This window comes from Ictalurus punctatus, chromosome 5 (genome assembly GCF_001660625.3).
Source record: "Ictalurus punctatus breed USDA103 chromosome 5, Coco_2.0, whole genome shotgun sequence".
Classification (NCBI taxonomy): Eukaryota; Metazoa; Chordata; class Actinopteri; order Siluriformes; family Ictaluridae; genus Ictalurus; species Ictalurus punctatus.
Genome location: NC_030420.2, coordinates 22,319,939 through 22,345,294, shown reverse-complemented (window position 1 = coordinate 22,345,294; position 25,356 = coordinate 22,319,939). Strand labels below are relative to the sequence as shown.

Here is a 25,356-nt window from a genome sequence, read left to right as displayed (position 1 = left end):
TATAGCTATATTCTTTGGTGTTTCCCATTGTTATGAATGACTAAGGGAATTTGGCCCATGTTTTACCTCATATTTATACCCCTTGAAACAGGAAGTCATGGTTGAACAATTTCCTCCTCCTAGTCACCCAGATGTACTAAAATAAAAGTAAAATATCAATGGGAATATACATTAAATATATTTTTCCTCACATGAATTCCTCATATAAATTCAATATTTATGGCACAAATATATTTAAAAAAAATTTTTTTTTGATAAACCTGTGTTGTGATTGTAATTGTTTGATATCCATGAAAGCAGAGTATTTTTGTGAATTTTTTTTAACAAAATGTAAAACAATAAATTTTTCACAGCCTTCTTTGCTCTTATATACCAAGGGTGCCAATACTAATGGAAGTAATGTGTGTGTGTATATTTTATTTATATATATATATATATATATATATATATATATATATATATATATAAAATACACACACACATATATAGCTATGGACATTAATAGAAAAGTTACATATTTTCTTAAATTTTCAGTTTTGTAGTATGGTAAAAAGTATGTAATCTAATATGAAGGTTTTTTTTTTTGTTTTTGTTTGTTTTTTTTGCTGGAATTTAGAGACCACATCATGTGATCCAAGATCACATCAACTAAAATGTTCCATGATGGTGTCTTCAAACTTTGTGACTAAGTTGGTCATACTCTGTGCCATTCACAAAAACCTTCTTCCCTCAAAAGGCTGGTGACATTGTGCTCTACTAACAGATTCAGGTCCACTTTAGGAGGACTAAACAAAAAAAAGGTCAGTGGCATAGCCATGCGGTGTAGCTATACCAGCCCATTTCTCTGAGGTGCTGGACAGAAGCAGCCGCTGCTCCACCCCAGCTCTTTATTGAGCAGCTCCTGCTGCTTTTTTCTGGCCTGCCAGTGCTGTGCGAGTGGCTCCAGGAAGAGAGAGACTGATGAGAGCAGGTAACACACACCAGCCAAGTAAAAGGAGCAGTCGTAGGTTCGGGTGTAGTCATACAGAAAACCTGGGGGATACGAGTGAGGAGTCAAACATGTGCTGCTGTTGATACAGTTCATGGAGGACATCTTTGAGCAAGACTATATTTAGCAAGGTTCAATTTACTGCTCAGTAAAAACTGCAAGATTTTCCTCACACCATAAAAAAGATATTTCATTACAAAGAATAACACTACATTTATTCACATAAAATAAAATTAAAACAAATTTGAAAAAGAAAAATGCTTGCATCTAAGAATGTCTTTCTGTTATGGTGATTGTAATTCTATATGATGTACTGCCCAAACTGAGTCAGCACTCCCTAACTGAGGCTCAGGTGTACATGGTTTGGGTTTGTGTGACTGTAGGGCGAAGGTCAAGGAGTACACTGCCTACAGGATACAGGATTGAGAGGCCCAGCATGTAAGGCTGCATACCGCCCTAAAAGACAGCCAATCTCACTGAGGGATTTAAAAAAAATAAAAAAATAAATTAGAAAGCCACTAGTCTGTACTTCATTAAAACACTATGATGTTCTCCATGCAATGGATAATGGTGTTATCTATACAATCTTACTGTAAGGAAAACATTTAGCTCATCAGACCCGAGCAGTGTGAAATGAAGGTAATTAATTCACATTTGTATTATCCTTGCAATACAAGAAAGGTATTACTTTTCCAATTTTTATTTATGGATTTGTTATTGTTGTTGTAATTTGGGGGAATAGAAAATAAGGGATTTGGTTTGATTTCTGTTTGTGTTGAATTGAACTGATTTTAATTTATCTAAACCAAGCAAACACTTGATATGACATTTTATTCAGTTTCTTTTTAGATGGCAGTTGCACAGAAACCTCTTGACAGCTAGCTAATATTTAAATAGTAGCAGGTAGCTAGCTAATATAATTTTTTTTTACATTGGGCAGGTGCAGGATGTGTGACTTTTTTTTTAGAATTATTTTTACACACAGTTTTTTGAAAGAAATGCAGACAGCCAGCTATGACTGTATTTAAAACAACCTCTCTCTCTCTCAGGAATGGTACACTGCCTTATAACCAGCTGGTAAACGCTGCCTTTCTCTCTTACATACACTGCCTTCTCCCATTGAGATCCTACACTTCCCCCACTTAGAAACAGTAAACATACCCCCCACTGCAAATAGGGCCTGCACAAGCCCCTCCTAAACAGGGGGCCGTTTAAGGGTGAGTGTGTACAATTTCTAAGAATTTTATCTATGACCATCAAGGCATATCCCAGGCATGTTTTAAGTGGACATCGTGGCAGTACAACCAAACAATTTTCTCAACTTACTTTATATTCACGAACCCTGAATTAAATAGAACTGTGGTTCTCAAAGTGAGGTTCCTAGGTAATTTAAAAAAAAAAAAAAAAAGATTTTAGCTTTTTACATTGTTAAAAATCACATGATGAAGGCCAAAGGTCTGTGGGGGGGGAACAACTACATGCAACTGAGCAAGTTAACATGCTGCTAAATAAAGAGAAGTGACATGATCTGCCTGGCAATGTCAAAAGGAGATATATTTGTTCCCCCTTTAAGAAAGATGACACACTTACACAGTTCAGGTACCAAAGTTGTATCTCCCAAGTCTAATAAACCATGCAAAGCATTTTAACCCTGGCTGTTTTGAATCACTCCTCCTTCTCTGACAGCATGTGTAGTGTTAATTAATCATTTACTTATTATGGGGGGAAGAAAAACTTACCTGCCAGTGGAGGACCTGTTAGACAGCCAAGTCCCACAAAGAACATGGAAAAACCCATAGAGTTGTTCACCTTTTCAGAACCTACCAAGTCAACCTGTAAAAGATGAACGGTAACGCTTTAGAATACAGATCTGTCATTAATGATTAACTACATGGGAAGAAATGAAGAATGCAATATTAACTTTCTAGTAACTACTATTATCTAACTAGAAACTTAGATTGAGTTAGTAAGTAATAGCACACAGATGAATGCGGTAGTTCACTATTAGCTAATCAGGAGCTACTATTTCTTTCATGCCTCCTGGAGAACTACTAATAAACTATATACAGTTTCATAATTAATGTGAAACCACTACTGTTAACTCATAGTCAAGATTGTTTACAAAATAAATAGGTAATAGCGGACTTATGATTTGTGTAAGCTGTTTGTGAGGGACCAGGGCAGTCAAGGCACAAGTGACAGTTTCCCCCAAAAAGTTTGATGAATCAAAAGATGTATTTACAAATAAATCAAATTAAATTAAAATCAAAATCAATATTTGAACCTATAAAAGATGAGAACTTGTAACGTGGGCCACATCATTATCAATTCATTACAACTGAACAGAACTAAACTGAAATAACGGAGGACAGGACTGAACAGAGCCAAACAAATAATTCGACATAGGCGGCAATACAGATGGATTAGTCCATTTTAGACACACGGGGAAAACAAAACACTACAAACTTCAAAGTACAACATTAAAGCCAAGGCCAGCTGAATAATTGAAATAATGATAGAAACAAATACATCAAGTAAAAGAAAGAAAAAAAAAAAGACATAATTATGAATAAGAAAGTAAAGAAAATAAACACAAAACATCCCACTCTTCCCACAGCCAGTCTGCCTCTTGGTACCAGCAAGCGGAACTAAAAATAGCAGTGAATGCGGCGTGTCGGCCTTTAATGTGCACCGACCCCATCGGAGATTCCGCAAGGCAACTATACACAAACCGTCCACTCCTCAGCTCATCCCACACAACAGTAGCTCGACTCAAATAAAACATTGTTAACAAAAGTGTGTACAGTTTTGTTAACAATGTTTTATTTGAGTCGAGCTACTGTAATAATTTTTTCCACATTATTACAAATAAGGGTGAAGTTCAAAGGCATGACGGAAAAGTGGCCACAGGAGTAAGGTCCCGAAATGTGCATTTAAAAAGCCATTTCTTTACAATTATCCACAGTTTGTAAATAGTTCTCTAGGAGGAATGATAAAATGTACTAATTATTAACAGCTTACCTAAATCACAAGTCTGCTATTACTTATTGATTATGTAAACAATCTTGTCTATTCATTAACACTCGTAGGAGAAATCAACATGAACATGTCTATAGTTCAGAATGTTCTAAGTCTCTTCAGTCTGTTTAGAGAGTGGCCAATACGATAACAAAATGTCCTACCAGTGTCATGAGGCAATGTTCACAAAGTTCAAAAACTGGGATTCACCACTGCAACAGGTATTCCATTGCAATGCCCATATAACAACTTTGAATATACTGTATGTTTTAATGTTAGCTTTTTAAACCTATCATTGAAGATCCTCTATAATTTTATTAACACTTTCCTTTGTTCAATTCTTTTTGTTTCTTTCTAATACTTCACTTTCTTCATCTGTCATTTATTATTAGTGATGCAAAATGTAAAAAAATTTCTGCGCCGATTCCGATATCAGATTTTTTAAGAATGACATCCGTTGATACCGATAGTTTGGTGGTTCTGTTTTTTAATACCTTGTTTCAAATGACTGATAAGTAATTTTGAAAAGAAAAGCAAATAATAACTTTATTCACTCGATCTACATGTTTTCCATGTTTCAGAGTAACTGGTCTCAGTTATAAACAGAAAACACATCACTTTCCATCATGGCTTTAGCCTTATTCCTTGTATTGTCACGTACAACAAAGTGCACTATTGATTTGTCAATTTTCCGTCTATCTAACGTCATTTTTTAAAAGTTTAAAATCACGATCGATCCATTGAGCAGTGAGACTGAGCATGCTCATTGGGCTCACACCTGAAGGCCAAATATCTGTGGTGAAACTCATTGCTGAGTCATTCTGAAGAAGCTTGTGAATATGATCTCCTACACTGTTGTATGTCTCCAGTAAGCAGACTTCTAGGAAATAACACAGACTCTATCAGACTTTATTGGACTTGCTGTTAAATTGATTGACTATAGCTTGTTCACTGACCTGCGAAGCTACACAAGCCACCACATTATTTGTCTGGCCTACTTGCTGATTACTGTCTACCACACACCCACACACACCATACTCTCTTAGCTGTGGCTTGCTCTCTGTTCTAAGACGTATAAGACAAATAAAAACTCAGTAGGTGAGAGGGCTTTTCTTTTATAGCCATTTTATGGAATCAACTTTAGGAACTATTAAGAGGCTTAAACTCACAACATTTAGGCCTAAAGGTAAATTACCAATTAGGAGAGCTTAAAAACAGCAGCAGCCGCAGGTTTACAATCTGTTCTTATTTCTTTATTTTTCCCTATTTATTTTTAATTTTTTTTTAAAATTGTTATTATTCAACCACGTCTTATTTCAGCTGTTACTTTATCTCGGATCATATGTGTATAGTACCTTTCATAATTAAATATAGGGATGTATCAATACCAGTACTAGTATCAGTATCTATCTAGGCAATAAAAAATGTCTACAGACAACATTAAATTAACAGCTCTCATCCAGTATGTATCTTTACCATCAGCCACTACTAGTGATTGAAAATGAAGGATTCCAATGCAATGGAAGAAAACCCCCCAAAAAACTTACACATGCACAAAAGCACTTTTCCAAAGTGAAACAAAACCTGCTCTTCTCCACTGCAACCCTACTCAATCCAAGATAACTAAATGTATCTAGCAAATGCACTTCATTTAAAACCAAATAGTTAAATGATAAAGAATGACCCTAGCTGCCTAAGTGCTTGAATAAGCATGTGTGTTTTTCACGGCCACTATGTAATTACAGACTGATATCGGTAGCGTATACTAAACAAATGTATTCATACTCAGTACAAAAAAAATAAAATTTTAGTCATGAATCTATAATTAAACTATTAAATAATATAATACAGTAGTATTCTACAACATAGAAACCTGATCTTCTGTAGGTTTTGTTTGATGCTAAATTCTGATGACATAAAGTGTATTGTTTCTGAGTGTTACTTCATTACTCACCAGGACTGGAAGGAGCAGAGCCATGTATCCTCCACAGAAGATGGCAAAGAATACAGCGTAGATCATGAGCTGAATGAAGGAGGTGGCGAGGGGAGAGAGCAGGTTGACGATCCCGCACAGGATCAGATAGGCCTTGTGATAATGGTACTTATGCACCAGGTTCCTGTCTGTCACCCAGCCAGAGGCTAGCTGAGCCACAGTTTCTGTTATACCTGTGTAAGACAAGAACCCAACCATCACACACTCCCACGCTTTATCTGCACAATGCATGAATAAAAATCACTGGTGTGACGAGTTCGAGAACAGGGTCACTGATGTCCCCTACATGAACATTATTGAGTCAGTAATGTTGCTAAAAGCATCAATCGACAGGGCTCAGTGAGCAGTGACTTCTCTGCTGTGGTGAATGAGCGTATGAAGGTATGTATAAGAGGCCTGACATACACATGGGTTCAACCATGGATGACTGGCTCCATTACTCTCCAGCCTATTATACTCTAGAAGTAAACAGTTGTCTGTCACGGCAAGGCTTTAAACCAGCTTTATGCTGTATGATTTTCAGCTGATTTTTATCACAATCAAAAATCATGTAAAATTGTCCTATGTTCGTTAGCTGAGATTAAAACGTATAAATAGGGACATTTAGAACCTAGTTCTGGCAGTGTCAGGATTTTTTAAATTAATATCCCAGAGTCACACTGCTACAATGCTTGTCTAAAATCTACCAATAGGAAGAGAGTATAGGATTACAAACTCATGGTACAGCTACAAATACGGTAGGCAAAATGTCATCTAAATTTGCTAATGCGCAGAAACATTATCCCTATTATCTCAATCTCACTTTGAAGAATGTTTCTATTTTTCTGTTCAGTTTCTGCATGAGCTCATATTGCAGTGATGACACGAGTAGAACATAGTAATTTTCTTTAATCGCAGGAGGATCTTCACTGTTATCGCGTCTGTTATAACGTCTGTTATAAAATTCGGCCGAGATTTTATTCATCATCTCGTGCAATGTGAAAAAGTAATCATCTTAAAAGACTGCTGAAATTACAGTGCAACACAGGCTTTAAACAAATTTACTTATATATATATATATATATATATATATATATATATATATATATATATATATATATATATAAAATATATAATATAAAAGCAACTTTGCTCTTTCCTTGAAGTCTTTGGTCTTTTCCTCACAGCACTCAGCTGTGAGTACAAGTTAGAATGATCTGATTCATCATTATATATATATATATATATATAAAAGGATACAATGATGGATTTATTATTTTGCGTATGTCAGCTGCATACATTGAGCCATAGAAGTTAAATGAAAAATTTCAGAATGCATTTAAATCATTTAAAATATCATTCCATCATAAAATTTACTGGATGTGTATGTTGTGATGTGTTATCTTACATTTTTCTTTCAAGCAAACTATTTATGGATCAGTGGTACTGATCACAGCCATGACTGCACACTAGATACACAGCTGTGTACTATATCATGGACTATTTGCAGTTTGAAAGAAGAATAATGCATTAAAAATGCATTATTTTAGAAATGTATGCAATGGTTTTAACTTCAGAACCATTCCAGCATACTATGACCCAAGTAATTAATAGGAGGCCAGGAGAATGTGGGAAACTTGCCAAATGTGCACAGAACACTGTATTGAATAGACAAGCAAGTCAATAAGGTCAACCATAAAATGTAGGCCACTCTTAATGCAGTGGCAGTATTGAAGCACACACAGTGATGTTCTTCGTAGTGGTCAGGCATGTAGCGAAACAGCTGGACAATGTTTGTCTGTCCTCACCACACCACCAAAGGCTTTATCCTGGCGTGCCCCTACTTGAGCACAGAGACTTTTGGGGATTTGCTTGTGTGTTTAAGGCACAGCAGGTCCAGTGAAACTCACAGCTGTCTTTATCATGTACTACACAATTACACTTCAATAGCAAGGAACCAAAATGGAGCTTTTAAATCCCTTTACCATTCTGCTATCTCACAATTAAAAGTATAGCATACAGGAGGCTCAATTCAGCAATCAATTCAACAGCACAGGTGTTTGTGCTTTTATCGAGTCACCTAAACAACCACTGAAAATGTAGGAATGCAGGGTCCCTACTGCATAAAAAAAAGAGACAGTGAGCTCATGGTGGGGGACGATGGACCAAATGCATGTCCAATTTCCCAGTCCTCTCATTAAGAGCACAAGCGTTTTTGGCCGCTCTCTTCTCCTGCTATTATGCCCCAGTGCTCCCCAGTACAATGTCAGCCACTTTAGAGGCGGTTGTGGAATTGGGAAGCCTTGCCGTTGCTTAGCGACTTCCCTGGCTCGGTGACACAGAATGGCCCATGATGAGGAGACGCTTTTAGTGTCCTGAGTCGCACTCAGTTGCTCAGGCTGTCCAACTTGAAAAATAAATAAATAAATAAAAAGCTCTGAATCAAGGTTGAGCCACTTTTCCATGAACGTGTAATCAAAACGAGACTGACATACAACTACTACTTACTTTTAATTATTAAAGCAACTGATTAGATGCTTTGGATACTTGCATAATCAGGAAAATATTTGATCCCCTTTTGTGGGCGTTTGTTTAAACCTTGCATTTTGCATTATTTATGACCATGCATTTTCTGCCAGTTTTCAGAAAGGGAAAAAACTGGCAGCTGTGTCCTAGGCACTAAAGCTGACAGGCTTACATGCTGCGGCATATGTTTGGGTTACAAAATATAGTAAAAACCAATGGATCCGCCATGCTGTAATGTGGTGGGGGGAATTTATTTTGTTGCTACGGTTTGGGTCCACCTGTTCCCTTAGAGGAAAGTGTCACTGCAAATCAATACAAAGTTATTCTGACTGATTACTTTATCCTATGATGAAACATTACTATCCTGATGGGAATCCCATGCACAGCTGTGACAATGACAGCTGACTGAATGAATATCTCATCCCAACTGAACACTTATAGGAGAAATTGAGCGATATATTAGACGGCATTCTCCACCGCCATCATCAAAACAACAATTGAGAGAATATATTTTGGAAGAATTGCGCTCCTTAATCCAATATAATTCCAGAGACTTGTAGAACCTATGGCTTGCAGTGAGCCAATGCATTACTAATGCACTTTAGGTTACTTTTTCCTTTTATTTGTCACTCCTGGGTGCAGAATCAATGTCAAGGCACATTACTTTATGTTGGATTTTCCTTCATTTTAAATATGAACGTGTTCTACTATAATTATTTTAATGCATCCACACACACCTACACACACACACACACACACACACACACACACACACACACACACACACACAAAACACCATATACTGGACATTTTGAGAGGAGGTCTTTTTCTCTGATGTAGTCTCCCCATTGGTATACTTCTGAACCCAACAGCTCTGGCCACTGGGATAAAGTTCATCTTTTATGTAAGATTCATTACATAACTCGCCACATTCGCAGTAGCCTACAAATAATTAATGTGCAGACACTGACGGAGGCTTTTTGCATCTACTTTTAAACTATTCATTCAAATATGGCTCAGTGTAAAACATAATAACATGCATGACAAACACAAAACAAAATAAAACACAAAGATCAAACTTAGCCCCTCTTATGACTTTCAACTGTAGCGGTCACAGTTTGTCCATTGTTTGTCATATGCAGAGGTTGCTATAGATGTCATTGAAAGTTAGCTTTTTTCCTTCTCTCTCTTAGGACTAGAAAACATCAGGTCTCAAATATTCCTGCTCTGCGATTTCCTGTACAAAAGTAATTATAGTGCAGACTGTACAACGTGGGATCGGCAACATGTACCTTATTTGTCCACTTGACTCATTATTTGCATTAGAAAATCTTGTAACTTTCACTATGACAGCCTTAAAATATGAGAATCTATTAAGCCTCCCTACTGACTGACTGGAAAATATAATTCCTACTGTTCCAAATTATATATCGGTAACATGATTGTTAAATTACAGAGATGTCGAGAACCAGGATCAATTTCCTGATACTCACCTGCCACAGATATGATAAATGATGCATCCATTGGGTCAATGCCCAAAGTCCTGGCTCTTGCTGACAGGTGGAAGTAGGGGATAAAGTAGGCTAACTGACTGAAGACAAGCGACCAGGTATATATGCAAAAGAAAGGATTTTTTAGGAGCGAGAAGTCCAAGACTTTGGCTTTTTTGGTTGCAGCCGTCTCCCATATTAAGGAATTCGCAGTCAATTTGCCATTCTTTTCTGGACAAACCTTTACGGTGCAATTGTCCAATTCATTGCCACCATTTTGGACCAGGTTCGTTAGCTCCATAGCCTGGAGGTTTCTGTGACCAAGAGATGTGTTCTCAATAATAAGTGTATCCCTGGGAAAGGAAGGCGCTCCTGTTTTGGTGATGCTATTAGACATGGCTGGAGTCGCTTTTTGACTGTTCTCAAGAGGTTCCTTCTCCGTTTGTGTCAGAGAAGCAGGCAGATCTCTGCTGAGGCTGGAGGAAGAAGGCAGAGGGCAGGCAGCAGGCTGCATTTGGATGGGCCGCAGCAGCATTGCAGAAGCCACCAGGTTCAACATCAGACCACCCAAAATCAACAGAGCTCCTGCACAGATTAATTTAGTTTAGATTAGTTCAATAATCAGCATTAATGAAGTTTCTTGATTGTGTGGTACAGGCAGTTGTCCACATATTTCTGTCTTTGTGTCTTTTAGCTTTTAATAGAAAATCTCAAGTCATATTTACCCTGCCATGCATACTGATCCAGAAGCAGCTGTGTGAAGGGTGCCAGCGCAAAGGTCAAGCCCATGCCAGAGCGGCCAATGGAGTACGCTGTGGCTAACCTCTTACGGAAATAAGTTGCAGTCACAACAGATGAGGCTTGGTACAGCAGTGCAAAGCCAAGACCTGGAGAATAAGTGTTTAAGACATGAAAACATTGTTGATAATTTTATAAAGTAAAAAAGAACATCTAAGTGAGTTATCTAATCAATTGACAATAAATTATCATCTAGTATAATAGCATCTAATTATGGAATGTCTACATGTTTATATACTCATTTACCAAACTTCAATTGTCCTGAATTAAATATGCGCAAAGACCTAAGACTCACCCACCACCAGCCCCATGCTAATGTATAAATAGATGAGACTGTTGGCGAAAATGCTGATGAGAAAGCCTGCGGTAACCAGTAGGGCTCCCATGATGGAAGTCACTCTGTTCCCCAGCTTAGCACAGGCTACAGACGCCAGAGGACCTGATGGTACAGGGACAACACTATTTGGAGGTATGCAAAGACCAGAGTAGAGGAATGAAGGCAAATGCAAGCTACAGATCCAGGTTGCTAACATCGTATACACAGCTGGTAAGCTATTTCAGGGTTGCGACTTTACAGTTCCAACAACTACACAAGGAACTGTACCTTGTCATTCTTGCAAGGCTACGCAACCCTCATATTCGTCTGAGTTCCTGGATGCAGTGAGTGCTACAGAAATAGGTGGAACTGTTTGGCCGCGTGTAAGGGATGGTTGTTATAGGGACAGCAGGTCTACCTCCTGAGAGTCTGATGCTGGACATGATGGAGCCGATCCAGCTGATGCTCTCAGACGAGCCACCAAACTCGTCCTGCAGCACCACGAAGAAGATCCCAAAAGTCTTCAAGGTCCCCATCACTAGCACGTTCACCTGGTAGACAGTAAACAGCACAAATCAATCAAATGGAAGAATTACTGTGGTAAGAGATCATTAGAAATCATTTTCAGGAATCAGGGATCATCAATTTGTAGACAAATCTGTTGCTGCAAGAGAAAAAAGCAGTCTTGGGGTAGGTACTGCTGTTGAAGACACACCAGGAAGCAGTGCAGAACCACCATCCAGCCCCATCCTCCATCTGGTGGCTCCACATAGCGCAGCTTCTCTTCTTTCTTGGCAGTTCTGATCTTCTTCTCAAACTGCATGAGTTTGGCTGCTTTACCCTCACTGAAAACACAGCGATGCTCATTTAACATCAACATCCACTGACAGTCAATCACTGGACATACCACTTTAGTTTTCATGTACATTAGCCACTTTTTTTTCCAGTATGTTTGTGAAAAGCTTTGTTCTTCGTTGAACATAGCTGCCTTGGCGTTACACAGCTTTAAATTTAATCAGTGCCAATAAAAACCACAGTAAATGTGAAATACAAATTCGAAACCTACCTTCAAGAAGTTCTGGGTAAATTTTTATCTTTGAATCATCTTCATAAATTATCAGTTATCACAGTTAACTATGAATCATTGACCAGTCTTTAGCAGATTCTTGAAAATGCTACAGTGTTGGCATAAATGCAAACAAACAGGCCATATAGCTGACCAAAGCAAGCCAATGTCCCTACCCTCCAGTGTTTGACATTATTGCTATGAGGCTGCTGAGTTTGGTACAGTCCTCATGAATCTTTAATCTTTGTCCTTCTCAGATTGCATTGGGTCACTGTAAGTTGTTATATTTGTAGTTAAAATCTGAGTAGAGAGAAGAATGTTTGTCTGCACTTTGCTGCCACGTACAAACTGTGACATTAAATTAACACTTTGTTTAAAATAAATAATTAACAATGGCAAGATTAAAACTCCTGGTTCTCACAATTGCCTCAAGAGGCAATTTTGACATTTACATAAATCAAGCATCTTTTGCAGTCTGGTTGCACAAGTTATAAAGATATAAAACTGTTTTTTACAAAATTACAAACTTATACTACTGCAAAAAGTGTTTGTTTTAAAAAAAAAAACTAAATTCTTTATCATTACATTTCATTGTCCTGAAAGCATATTCACAGAATTTCTTTGTATTTCAATAAACCCATGGCATTGTTGTGACCTTGGAATTGGTGACCATGGAAAATATATTAAGTTATTACGTTATAGCTGATAATTCTGTGATTTTAGGATATCAAGCTATACTTTTTTACTTAATCAAGTCAAGCTGATATACCGTTTCATATTTTTTAAAAATGACTCTCTTTTTGTGTGAAACTTACAACTACATTATTTTGCCTTAAAATTCAGAACCTTATAATTCTAAGGTCTTAATGGAAAAAAAAAGATAAAATAACCAATACAATAATGGAAGTGATTGGGCAAACAAAAGGTACTTATGAGGTGAATTTCAGTAAACATTTCAATATAATGACCTCTTTGTAACGGTGTATTTTTTAGATATATATTTCCCAGGCATGGCAGAAAGAAAGTGTTTGTCTTTATTTTACCTTTATTGTGTTTTCTTTTTCTTAAGTTCAAGAAACAGGGTGTAGAGGTGTGGAAAAAAGCTGCAGGAACAGGTGGTTTTTACTCTCATGTGGATGGGATCAGGTAGTCAGAAATGAAGTTCACAAGACAAAGATGTGAGCATACTGGATGTGGCGTGGGGTCTCTGGAGTGGCATTTTAGACACAGAACTAGAGTGTAAATAAAATGTTTGCTACTTAATGAAACTTATACAATGAAGTAAAGCACATGCTACTTTTTCCCCACAAAGCAGGCCGATTTTAGTAAGTGCATCTTAAAATTAAAGGCCTATTCTTTGGAGTTTTAGGGTAATTGTAATTGTAAAGAAATTGATCAAATAACTTCTTGTATCATTACTACTTGTGTTGAAGTGCACAAATCAGTGTGTTTTAAAACTAACATTGCCTAGAAGCTGCTGTCAATGCTGCTTAACATTTTCTGCTGGTATACTAATATACACACCACTGAGCAGAAATGGCCATGTTTAGAGGCCTAGCCCAAATCTGTCAAAAACTACTTAGCGGATTAGAGAAGGATGAATTGTGACTGTGTTTCAGGCAAAAGTATTTCTTTACATGTGCTACTCAATGACTGCCACAGAGTATGTATGTGAGTGTGTGCATATGTGTGAGTTGTTGTCATTGCATTTAGTTCAATTCAGTAACTCGTCACTGGACTTAAATTTGACTGACTTGCAACTTGACTCGGATTCACTCTTATTTTTCCAAAAAGTTTGGAAAGTTTGAGGTTTCCAAAAAGTTCTCAAAAAAGAGTTATACTTGATTACAGAAGGTGTACAATCTCCAATTATTAAAAAAAAAAACTATTTCCAAAACACGCTACACAAACAGGGGTTTTGTTTATCCCTTTATACAGTATAGGGTGAATGCATTATGAACCTAACATTAATACAGCTACTGAAGTGTTCATTAGCACCATGTCACTTTATGACAAGGACAGTTTATTTATTAGGTTTTTCTGGCTACACAAATTTTAACTGTTACTGTTATATGTCTTCACAGTAAGTGAAATGTGCAGATATTTAGTAATTAAATGATTAGCAATTAAGATAGTGAATCACAACAAAAACATGAAAAACCATCAATAAAAGAAGTTTGAGTCTGTTGCACTTTTTAAACTTGTCATTTTAGATAATAATAATAACAGTAATAATAATAATAATAAACAATTATTATTATTATTATTATTATTATTAGTATTATAAAAGACATGAAAACAGACAAATAAAATTAAGTAAGAGAATGTAATTCAGAGAGTGTAAGTGCAATGGATAACAGAAATAAAACATGAATAAATATGAAGCAAAAGCTAAGCAGAACAAGTCTTTAGTCTCCTCTTTAATGAACACAGATCAAGAACTCATTTAGGGCCATAACAACAAAAGAGTGCCTCACTAATCTTCAGCTAGATAGCAGGTATTACCAGCATATTTCTGTTTGTTGATCAGAGAGCTCTGACTGGAACCTCTCTAACAATCAGTTTGCTGAGATACAGTGGAAAAAGACCTTGAATGCATTTAAAAATCATTAAATGTGTTTAAAAAGAGGGGCTCTTGAATGATGCAACTGAAAATAATTTGCCCTGTTGTCCAGAGATAACAAGCTTGAATCATGACAATGCCACAGCCACACATTCTTGGGAGTCATTTTGGTAGAGATGGCATACTCTCTCCCTTATCAATCACAACAATACTAGCCAATCATGGGCATCTGTAACCCAGCATGAGCAGCAGTTCGAAAAGATGCTGTTGGCTGAGTTCATGTGTCTCGGAGGAAGCATGTTAGGATGAAGCCCATTTGTTTTAATCAACTCTCTGTGTTCCCAGAAGATGCTGAATTTGTCTATGAATTTGACCTGTGATAGGCACATGTAAAGGAGAGCCAAGTGCTTAATGACAACTGTATTATCCTTGCTAACATGTATGGTCTGCAATACAATTCCAGACCAATTGAGCCGTCACTAAACAGCTAAAATAACACAGTAACCATAGTATCAACAGACAAAAACAGTATAAAAAGGTATAAATACTCTTAAAAGGAACAGAAATTCTGATAACGTTTCTTCGCACTCAACTATCAAGTAAGTAATTTTAAGCAGAGATACCACAGTGCAAAGTAGTTAATCTGAAACCGATGTAAAAAATAAGTTACTATTCTGAATGCACTTCATGAGAATCATTAATGAGAAACATAGTTTGATATTGATAGCCTATAGGATTTGACCGGATTCCTTGAATCTTTTAATTATATTGTGCACTGTAGAAGGTGAAATGCCCAAAATCCTACTGATTTGACATTTGGGAATGTTGTTCTCAAAGTGTTGGATTATTTTCTGTTGGCAGACTGCCGAGCCTCAACACATCCTTGCCTTTTTGGAGGCTCCTTATATACTATGATTAGATGATTGCCTCACCTGTTTCACATCACCTTCTTATTTCAACTTGTGACATTGCTATTAATCCTAAATTGCCCCAGTCCCAACTTTTTTGGAACATGTTGCATGCATCAATTTCAAATTAATGTTTACCTTCAAAAAACTATGCAGTTGATTAGGTGAAACATCAAATACCTTGTCTTTATACATTTTTGTTGAAATACAAGTCAAAGTACATTTACAAATCACCCCTCTTTGTTTTTATTAGCATTTTCCATACTGTCCCAACTTTTTCAGAATTGGGGTTGTAATTTAATGCAGTCTCAATTAAATGTAATTACCTGGCTTAATATAACTTGCTTACAGTCCATTACTAAGGACTGAGAAGAATCATAGAGGGAAAACTGAGCCCTTAATGTTCCCTTTTGAGTAAGATTGAGTATCTCTATATTGAAACAGGTCCTATTAAAAAACTATAAAAAGACTCTGATATCTCATAGTGCTCACTTAGATAAACAATGTGAACACATCATGCAAAATCAATAATTGTACACTCAGTTACCACTTTTTTTTTTTTTTTGCTCTTGCTGAAAGACTGAACTGTTGGTCCTGTGACTGTCCTGTCTTTCAGCCAGTGCAAAAATTATATGTGAGTACATTAGTATTTGTGACTTTACCTGCTGTTTTCTTTAGGCAGCATATTTGATGATTTGATGTGGGAGAAATGAAGAAACTTTGCAGAACCTATTTGCTTGGTGTCATCCTCAAGATAGACTTAGCTGGAAAGCCTTGGTCTTATATTCCTGTTAGATCTGAAACAACAGAAAATGGTTGATTCTCATAACAACATTAAAAAAGGAAGATTCAGTAAAAGAAAGAAAGAAAGAACTTAAGGTGCCTCACTTTGCTCACACAATCTTAGGTTTTAGGTGAACTTTCAAAAGAAATTCAGAGAAAAATCTTTACAGGGGTAATTTCTGTAGAAACAAAGTGACTGTAACAGGTATCTATGAGCAAAAATACAGATTTTATTGATTTTTTTACTCTGTCTGGGTATTTTGGTGATTTTCACCAGTTTTCATCCCTCCTTGTAGAAACACCATTCAAGACCAAAAAAAGTACTGTATTTGAAATAAGTGATTAAAACAACTTTTTCCTTCAGTGACGCCAAGGTGGAGCAGAACAAAATCTTGGCTTACCTATTTCTAGACCATCCACTTGCAGTATGAATCTCTTTGCTAGAATTACCAAAACAGGACTGTCAATTCTGATTGTCTTTTTAGTTTTTTTTTTTTTTTTTTTTTTAAAGATTTGAATACAAATTCTAAAATTAGTATACCCCAGGCTCCTTTTTACTTCTACCCCCTTTCTTGTTGTAGCACTTTGCAGCTGATGTGTTGCAAAATATCTAGCTGATATGCAGTTAGTCAAGCTAAACCAAGACTGCACTAGAATGCAGGTAATTTAGCAGTCATCTCAGTGCTGCAGTGCACATGGACAGACTGCATGTCCATGCTACAGTAAATCAAGACTTTTCCAATGGGAGGGAGAGAAGGAGGGAGCAAGGGGGCAAGGGAGGAAGTAGGTGGAGCAGGAGGCTGTGCTACAGCATTAGGAGAGATGCCTTGTCTTGTCACCTTACTGCACTGATGACCTGTGTGTGGTGCTGAAGTGTAGCCTGAAGTAGTGTGAAGACTCAAGACTTATATTCACTTTTACAGAAGCCTTTCATTTAGAGCCTGTAATTAAAATGTGTTTCTTTTCTGTGACCTCTGGAAATAATTAGTAGACACACAGTCCGTAGTCCACTTTACAGTGTCGCTGAGAAATAATGATTATGATTTTCTGAGTTTGCGGAAAGGATTTACAATCCTCCACTCATTAAAGACGCACATTTGTCAGTATTATCTTGTATGTGGAATTGAACACTTACATCATATTTACCCCCAAATCCATGTACAAATGGGTTAAAGCAGCAACAACAACAACAAAAAAAGAATACCAGAGCTGTGAAGGTTGTCCAGATGGGGAGAAGAGAAAATGTGCATAGTATCAGCGGCATGCCAAAACATTGCCTTCCTCCCCCTCAGGCCATAGTGCAAGTTCTTTGAGCAGGCAGTATTTGAACAGAAACAAATGCCGGGTTCATTTAATCTGTGAGACTCATTTCCACATCAAGAAAGTTTGCTGGTGATCAGATAACAATCTACTCTACTCACATGCCACTTATAACCTTGTGCATATCTGTAGAGATGGATTAGAAAATATGCTCTGAATGTAAACTGACCACATAATGAGAATGTAAAGCCTTCTAAATTAACAAACTACTACACTCTTTTAATGCTCTTTACAGTTCTTTTAATGTTCCAGGGCAAAACACATAAAATGTTAAATGTTTGTATGACCACTAAGTGATATATTAATCAAACAACAAAGATTGAAGGGGGAAAAACAAGACAGAAAAAATGATAAAACACTACTCAAATACCAATCAGAATTAAAACCTCAGATTCTCAATTTCAGAACTGGATCGGTTTGGTCCTAATATTTTAATGAATGTGTTTGACTGATATCCTTTTGTAAAGGATTTCTAGCCCAACAGTTTTATTTCACTATCATAAAAAATACAATCTAGTGTATTATTTATATGCATACATGCATTACTTTTTAATATTTTAATATTCTGGTAAATCCTATTTAATGATGAAACCACAGTTTTGCTTGCATTATGTGCACCTAAACCCAAGGTAGGAGCTGTACCAAAAAAGAACTGGACAGAGCAATTTACTAGACAGTCATTTGTTGCTTTAACATGTCTCATTTTAATACAATTTTTACCCAGTATTTCAACCATCCAATTTATACTACCATCGAAAAGTTGGGAATCACTAAAGAAATATCACATTTTCCATGAAAAGTCATACTTTCATTCAACAAATATGTTGAAAAATGAATAAAAACTATAGCCAAGACACTGACAAGGTTAGAAATAATGATTTATGCTTGAAATAAAAAAATTTAGTGCTTCAAACTTTCATCCAAGAATTATCCATTTGCAGCCATTACAGCCTTGCAGACTCTTTAGCATTCTGGCTAGGATGTTGAGGCAATCTGCATCAATTTCACTCAATGTTTCATTGAAGCACCTCCCACAAGTCGGATTGGCTTGATGGGCACTTTTTCATACCATCCAATCAGATTGCTCCCACAACAGCTCAACAGAGTTGAGATCCGGTGATTACGCTGGGCAATCCATTACTTCCAGCTGACTACTTCTTCGGTAAATAGGTCTTCCATACTTTGGATCAGTGCTTTGGGTCATTGTCCTGTTGTAGGAGAAAATTGGCTCGAATCACGCACTGTCCACAGGGTATTGCATGACATTTACTGATAGACTTCCTTGTTCAAAATACCTTTTACCCTGTACAAATATCCTATTTTACCAGCACCAGAGCAGCCCTCAGACCATCACCAATTTCTTCCACCATGGCTGACAGATGATGTTAAGCACTCCTCCAGCATCTTTACATTTGTTCTGTGCCTTACAAATATTCTTCTCTGTGAACCAAACACCTCAAAATTAGATTCACCTGTCCATAACCCTTTTTTCCCCCCAATCATCCTCTTTCCAGTGTCTGTATTCTTTTTCTCATTTTCATTTTTTTCCACTTATGTACCATAGCAGACTGCCTGATGCAAAAAGACGTCTCCAAGAACCCCAAAATTGAATCACAGTATCTGCTAGTAAGTCTTGCAACTTTTGGTGTCAAAGCGCATGTGTCTATAATCAGAAAGAGACTTCAGAAATTTGACCTGCAAGGGAGGCTTGCCAGGAAAAAAGCCTTTGCTACCTAAAAAGAACATTACAGCAAGATTACAGTTTGCAATGAGCATATAAGCAAAGACCAGGCTTTTTGGAATAATGTGCTCTGGACAGACGAATCAAAGATAGAGTTGTTTGGCCACAATAACAGCAGATATGTTTGGTGCTGAGCAAAGACTGCTTTTCAGGAGAAGCAACTCATATCAACTGTGAAGCACGGTGGTGGAAATGTTATGGTTTGGAGTTTCTTTACTGCCTCAGGGACTTGCATTCATTGATCCAACTATGGATTCTGCACCATATCAAAGAGTGCTTGAAGATAATGTGAGGCCATCTGTCCAAAAGTTGAAGTTGAACCGAAAGTGGACCTTTCACCAGGTTAATGATCCTCAGCACACTAGCAAATCCACCAAGGAATGGCTCAAAAAAAGAAATGGAGTGTTATGGAATGGCCTAGTCAAAGCCTGGATTTGAATTCCATTTATATGTTGTGGGAGGATTTGAAATGGACAGTACATGAACGAAAACCCTCAAACATCTTGCAACTACAAGGATTTTGTATGGAAGAATGGTCAAAAATTCCAGCAAACCGATGTCAGAGACTGGTGGACAAGCTATTTCTGCTAAAGGGGGCAATACAAGCTTCTGAGGCCAAGAGTGTACTTACTTTTTCCACAGAAGAATATAACATCTGTTGATATTTCTGTTGAATAAATGATTGAAAAAGCTCATTTCCCTTGTGGTTTTGTTCAAGTATATCAACTTTATTAACAGGCACCAAAAATTATCAAATGTTTGCTTGTCCAAATATGTCAAAAAAGAAAAGGCAACATTTTCCATGGGGTGTGCTTACTTTTTCACATAACTGGTTATAAATTAGGGCTGCAACTTATTTTCATAATTGATTAGTTGGCTGATTATTTTTTACACTAATCGATTAATCGGGTGGGGCAACCTGAAACAATGAAAGCTAACAAGAACAATTTGTTCACTTATCGTACCGTAGGTTCACTGGGTGCGATTTTGATACAATCATAAGATATTCAATGATAGAACACTACACTTTGAGCTCGATTCAGAAAATTAAGTTTCACCGGCAAGAAAAATATTTAGTCACAGTTTTAATCAAATCGGTCTTAATCGGTCTTAGCTTATACCGTTTACCTCTCAGTTTATTATAGACAGTACTTCTGTTTGCACACATCAAAGCCAAGCACTCAGACACGCTCAAGAGACTGCACAATCATAACAAATGGATAGTACCTACTTCAAGGTCAAAATAATGTTGTTCTTTTATAACACTAGTCTATAAAGTCAAGCACATAATGTAATAACGTTTAAAGAAAGGCAATAAACAGATTATTGTACCAATATTACTCAAATCTGAACTTACCACCATCTACAACATACTACAGTCCAAACTTTTGTTATACCATTAAAGGGTCATGAAATTGCCCTATTTCAGCACCAGTCAGTTCTCATCACAGTTTTGAAAAATGCTAGAAAAGTAGACATAGTAATCTGCAGAGTGGAGGGGGAAGAGGAGAGACAAAACAACAACAGCTTTTAAACCAGTCAGTTTTATTTCACTTTAACTGAATTAAAATCAACGATCCCACAAAATGAACAAATATATTACACATGGTTATACAAACTCGCAGTACATTACACAAATTTAGACATATCCTCTAAAAGCACAAATAAATGCACAGCCTTTTGCACTTGTAGTGCAACTTGACTCTGCATCAAAAATACATATGGACATGCTATTGCACTTCTAATAACTTTTAAGACAAATATAGAAGCCATTTCCTCGGGTATACTGAAGGAGTGCTACCGGTTACACTCACGGTAGGGGAGGATTGCGTTTGTATACGAGACTTGTGTGTATGGAAAAGAATTTATACCATTGGGAAGTACAATCACTACACAGTAGGGCTGGACGATATGGCCAAAATGTATATCACGATATATTTCTTAATTTCAGTCGATACGATATAATTCCGATATCGATATGAACAATATAAATCCTCAGAAAAACTGCCAAGGACGCCCACAACAGATGTCTGTACCTTCAAACTTCTGTAAACTTCTCCTCCTATAAAACTATATAATAATTTAGAAATGAAAATGGCATAAATAAATGAACGTTCACCTTTTATTTGAATTTAACTTTCATACAAACAAGAAATGTGAAATCACCGTCAAATAAACATAAAACACTCACCTTTGTCAATATTAATATCTTTCACTTTAAACTACAACATAGGCTGATTATTTTATTCTTATAGACTGAAATTAAAGTGCTTCAGCCAGGATAAAAAAAAAAGACGAAAAATGCTCAGAGTTGCTGAAGAAAACAGCAAGTGTGAGCAATAACAACTGCACGTTGCTGGGGCCGGGACATTGTTGGGGGTTGATGACACCCTATGACAGGCTCTAGAGATTTCTGTCCACTCGCTTGTCTTGGTGAACTATCTCTGTACACAGAGAGAGAGAAAAAAATATTGCAATATATAGTTCTCATTTGTATTTTAACTACAAAATTTGATTTATTTATATTATTCTTACAGCAAAATCACAATTCTTCTGCTTATGTACATTTTGTTGTTTTTATTTCACACCTGATTTGGCGAAGTAAACATCTGTTTCCATGCCAGTAAAACACCTTTGAATCTTATTAATATAACTGCTGTATGTATAAATCCATATAAATATGTATGTCTTAATTAAAGAATAAATGAATAGCCTATTCAGTCACTTAAACTGGGGGAATGAAATCACATGAAATCATAGCCTACACAACACAGAGCACCTCAACACAAGTGTTTTAATTATCAAATCAAATGCACATTATAACACATGCTCAATGAACTTCTTATGACATGGCATGCAACAACCACATAGCGAGCATAAAACTGTGTGAACACAAACATACTATAAACAAATATAAAGAATATAAAAATAGCTATCAAAACATACAAGCACTGATAAGCTACATTTAGGTTAGGCCTATTTTGTGTTAAGCATATCGCCTATTTGTTACTGCAATGATTGTAGTAATATATCCTCATATCATAAGCAAAATAACTTAACATAATACTCAAATGTATATTAACTGTGTATAACTTACCAATAGTGGAGTTCAGTCGGTGCCCGAAGCATTGTAGCCTTGTCCATCTGTTCAACTCAGCGGCTTTGGTCCCGCTATCTGTGTTGATGCAGACCTGGCGCTCCTCGCCGAGTCCCCAGGAGGCGAGCGCGTCCGTAGGTCCGGCTGCAATTGCTTCGCCCGTGTGATCCTCGGGAAAGTAAACCGTCTGGAGGCATAAACTGACAAGCTTCCAATCTTGGTCAATAAAGTGGACCGTCAGGCTCAAGTATGGTTCCGAGGTTCGGCTTGACCACAGGTCAGCTGTGGTCGCAAAATATGACGCTGACTTAAGTTGCTCCTGCACCCTTAAAAAAAATATTTCCGGCCAGGGAGCTCGTATCTGGGGTCAATGACGGACATCATTTTCCTGAAGCCCACATTTTCTACCGTACTAAACGGCATCATGTCCTTAGCCAAAAAGTTCGTGACAGCTTTAGTAATGTCTTTATATCGTTTAGACCGTTTGTCCTGAGGCATGAATGCAGCGATCCGCGTTTGCTGCATCGGTTTCTCTTTTGACACAGCTGGTGATGGGGATGTGGGTCGCGGTGATATTTCAGAGACAGGTTGGCTTAAACCTTTATGATGCCTCATCTTCTGACTCTCAGAATATTCTATCGGGTGGAACTGCTTCAGATGGTGGAACAGATTTGATGTGTTCCGGCTGCTAGTCGGCACCACTCTCCGACACATTTTGCAGCGCACTGAAACCTGAAGTTTATCAGCGCTTAGATAGCCAAACCACTTCCATACCACTGAATTAGTCTTTCCTCTCTTATCGACTATTTCGTCTGCTTTCTCTTCACTTGTGGAAGCTCGCTCAGTCGCATTTGTATTGCGGTCAGGGGTACTCATTTTATAGCTAAAACTTGCCGTGTTGGAGCTTAGCTTAACACTGCCGAGCACTGGCTACGTGCCTGTGGTTTACGTCATCACGCATGTAGCTAACTGTGTTCTGCTCATTCTCCTCAGCTTCAATACAACGAACTGACTCCTGCGCCCTGAACGTCAGTCAGTGACAAATGTTTTAATGTATATCGAAATATCGGAAATGTGTTTAAAAATCATATCACCGTTATTGAAAAAATTTATATCGCGATATATATTGATATTGAATTATTGTCCAGGCCTACTACACAGGAACGATGACCGCGGGGGAAAGCCATGCAACACTCTTGAAGTCTAGTGTGAATGGACCTTTACACCGTGGAAACAAACACTCACCTAGACCGGTGAACGTGTCTCTCAGTACGTGATCCCTCAGTTTAAAGTGTCTGTCACAGAAAAGCGCATCCACTTTACTTGACAAAATTCGTTTGAAATTATAATCTAATTATTATCCATTGCTCTTCCTGTGAGACCCGAATGTGAAGACTTGAATTTTAAGACCCGAATTTTAAGACCTGAATTTTTGCAGCCTGAATTTGTGAGGTTGAAAAATAATGTGTTGAAATATTACCTGATGAATGAGGAAGATGCTATTTTAACAATTGTTTATTTTGGAACCGTATTTTAGGAAGATGAATATGTCTGCATTGAATTTTGAATGATGGAATTTTGTTTTCAATAAAAATATACAAACCCAATGAATTGCAGAGGAAACTAATTCAAGCATTGTTATTGCTTTGTTTTTTTTCAATTTGTGTCAAATTGCTGAGCAGAAAAATTCAATATTGTTATTGCAATATGTCTTTATTACAATTCCTTGAGGACATTTAGCACTATTATACTTCTATAAGCGCGAGTGATCCGTAGGCACCCATGCTCACTAGCAGAAGCAGTAGCCAATTTGCTTAGCTTAGGATCTTAGCGGGTTTAAAGCAAATTTATATATATATATATATATATATATATATATATATATATATATACACACACAACAACAAAAGAACCAGTAATGAAACACTCCCTTTTGTTGCAATCAAGCAAAATCCCAGTGTAGCTCCTATCTTGGGTGCAAATCTCAGGAACGAGAAAAACCTGAATCAGAAAACCTGAAACCTGAACACTCTGAATCAGTTTGTAAAGTACTTTCATGTACAGTAATATGAATTAAAACTCTAAAAGACGAGATTTTATTTATTTATTTTTTTTATTTTTAAACTCTGTTTGGGTCTGTTTTGAAACGGACAAGCCCTTGAGCCACACTGTGTGTATAAAATAGGTTGATGTTTTATGGATCATGTGTATGAGAAAATATTTTTGATTGAATGAGGGTAAATCGCAGAGCCAAAAGTGTGCAAAGTTTTGCTTCAGCATCACATTACTGTGGTACACCAGCGTTAATATTACCCTACACCCTCAGGCGCCTGACTCTGAGTTGAACTAAATTCCCTTGCTCACTTTAATATAATCTTTGCTACATTTTAAACCAAAATTACCTCATTTGGTACGCAAATAAAGGGCTAAAAAGTTAATCAACAACGAGAGAGTTGCAGTAAAAGCAGCAGGGTGTTACCTTACTGTGTGAAACGGCATGAAGGCTTGGTGCAGTCAGTGGTGAAGGATGGAGCTGCGGTGACGTCTGGTCTCCTGAGCATCTACAGCCGCGCGCTCTGCTCCGTCCACACACCCCTTCGACACAGCTAATTCTAAACAATGATATGCCTTAAGGATATCATGCCTGACCATGGCTGGTTTTTATGCCTTCTCGTTTCTTCCCGGAGTTTGACTCAGTTTTACAAGTTTTACAAGCCGAGCACTACACTGATCCAACGCTCACTGCACTGGCTCGCACTGTGGCGCTGGA

General features: G+C 37.2%; 1 protein-coding gene and 1 long non-coding RNA gene across 5 annotated transcripts in view; one reads left to right on the top strand and one right to left on the bottom strand.

Annotated features, from left to right (window-relative positions):
• Positions 1 to 2,351, top strand: part of LOC108264950 (uncharacterized) — a 6,223-nt gene extending 3,872 nt beyond the window's left edge. The window contains exon 2 of the long non-coding RNA XR_006982556.2: positions 617 to 2,351. This is a non-coding gene — a long non-coding RNA (uncharacterized LOC108264950). The remainder of the gene's footprint in view (positions 1 to 616) is intronic.
• slc16a4 (solute carrier family 16 member 4) lies at positions 470 to 25,356 on the bottom strand. 4 transcript variants are annotated; one of them, XM_017468045.3, is made up of 10 exons: positions 25,066 to 25,356; positions 16,308 to 16,442; positions 11,824 to 11,953; positions 11,527 to 11,659; positions 11,088 to 11,231; positions 10,720 to 10,881; positions 9,998 to 10,579; positions 5,961 to 6,172; positions 2,728 to 2,821; positions 470 to 1,032 (listed from the first exon to the last, which is right to left on the bottom strand). In XM_017468045.3, exons 2-10 carry the CDS (start codon positions 16,328 to 16,330, stop codon positions 827 to 829), a joined length of 1,686 nt encoding a protein of 561 aa, XP_017323534.1. In that variant the 5' UTR covers positions 16,331 to 16,442; positions 25,066 to 25,356; the 3' UTR covers positions 470 to 826. The 4 variants fall into 4 exon arrangements, with proteins under 4 accessions (XP_017323534.1, XP_017323533.1, XP_047011625.1 ...); XM_017468044.3 differs by lacking the exon at positions 25,066 to 25,356 and adding an exon at positions 16,830 to 17,567; XM_053680327.1 differs by lacking the exons at positions 470 to 1,032; positions 25,066 to 25,356 and adding exons at positions 1,338 to 1,464; positions 16,830 to 17,569.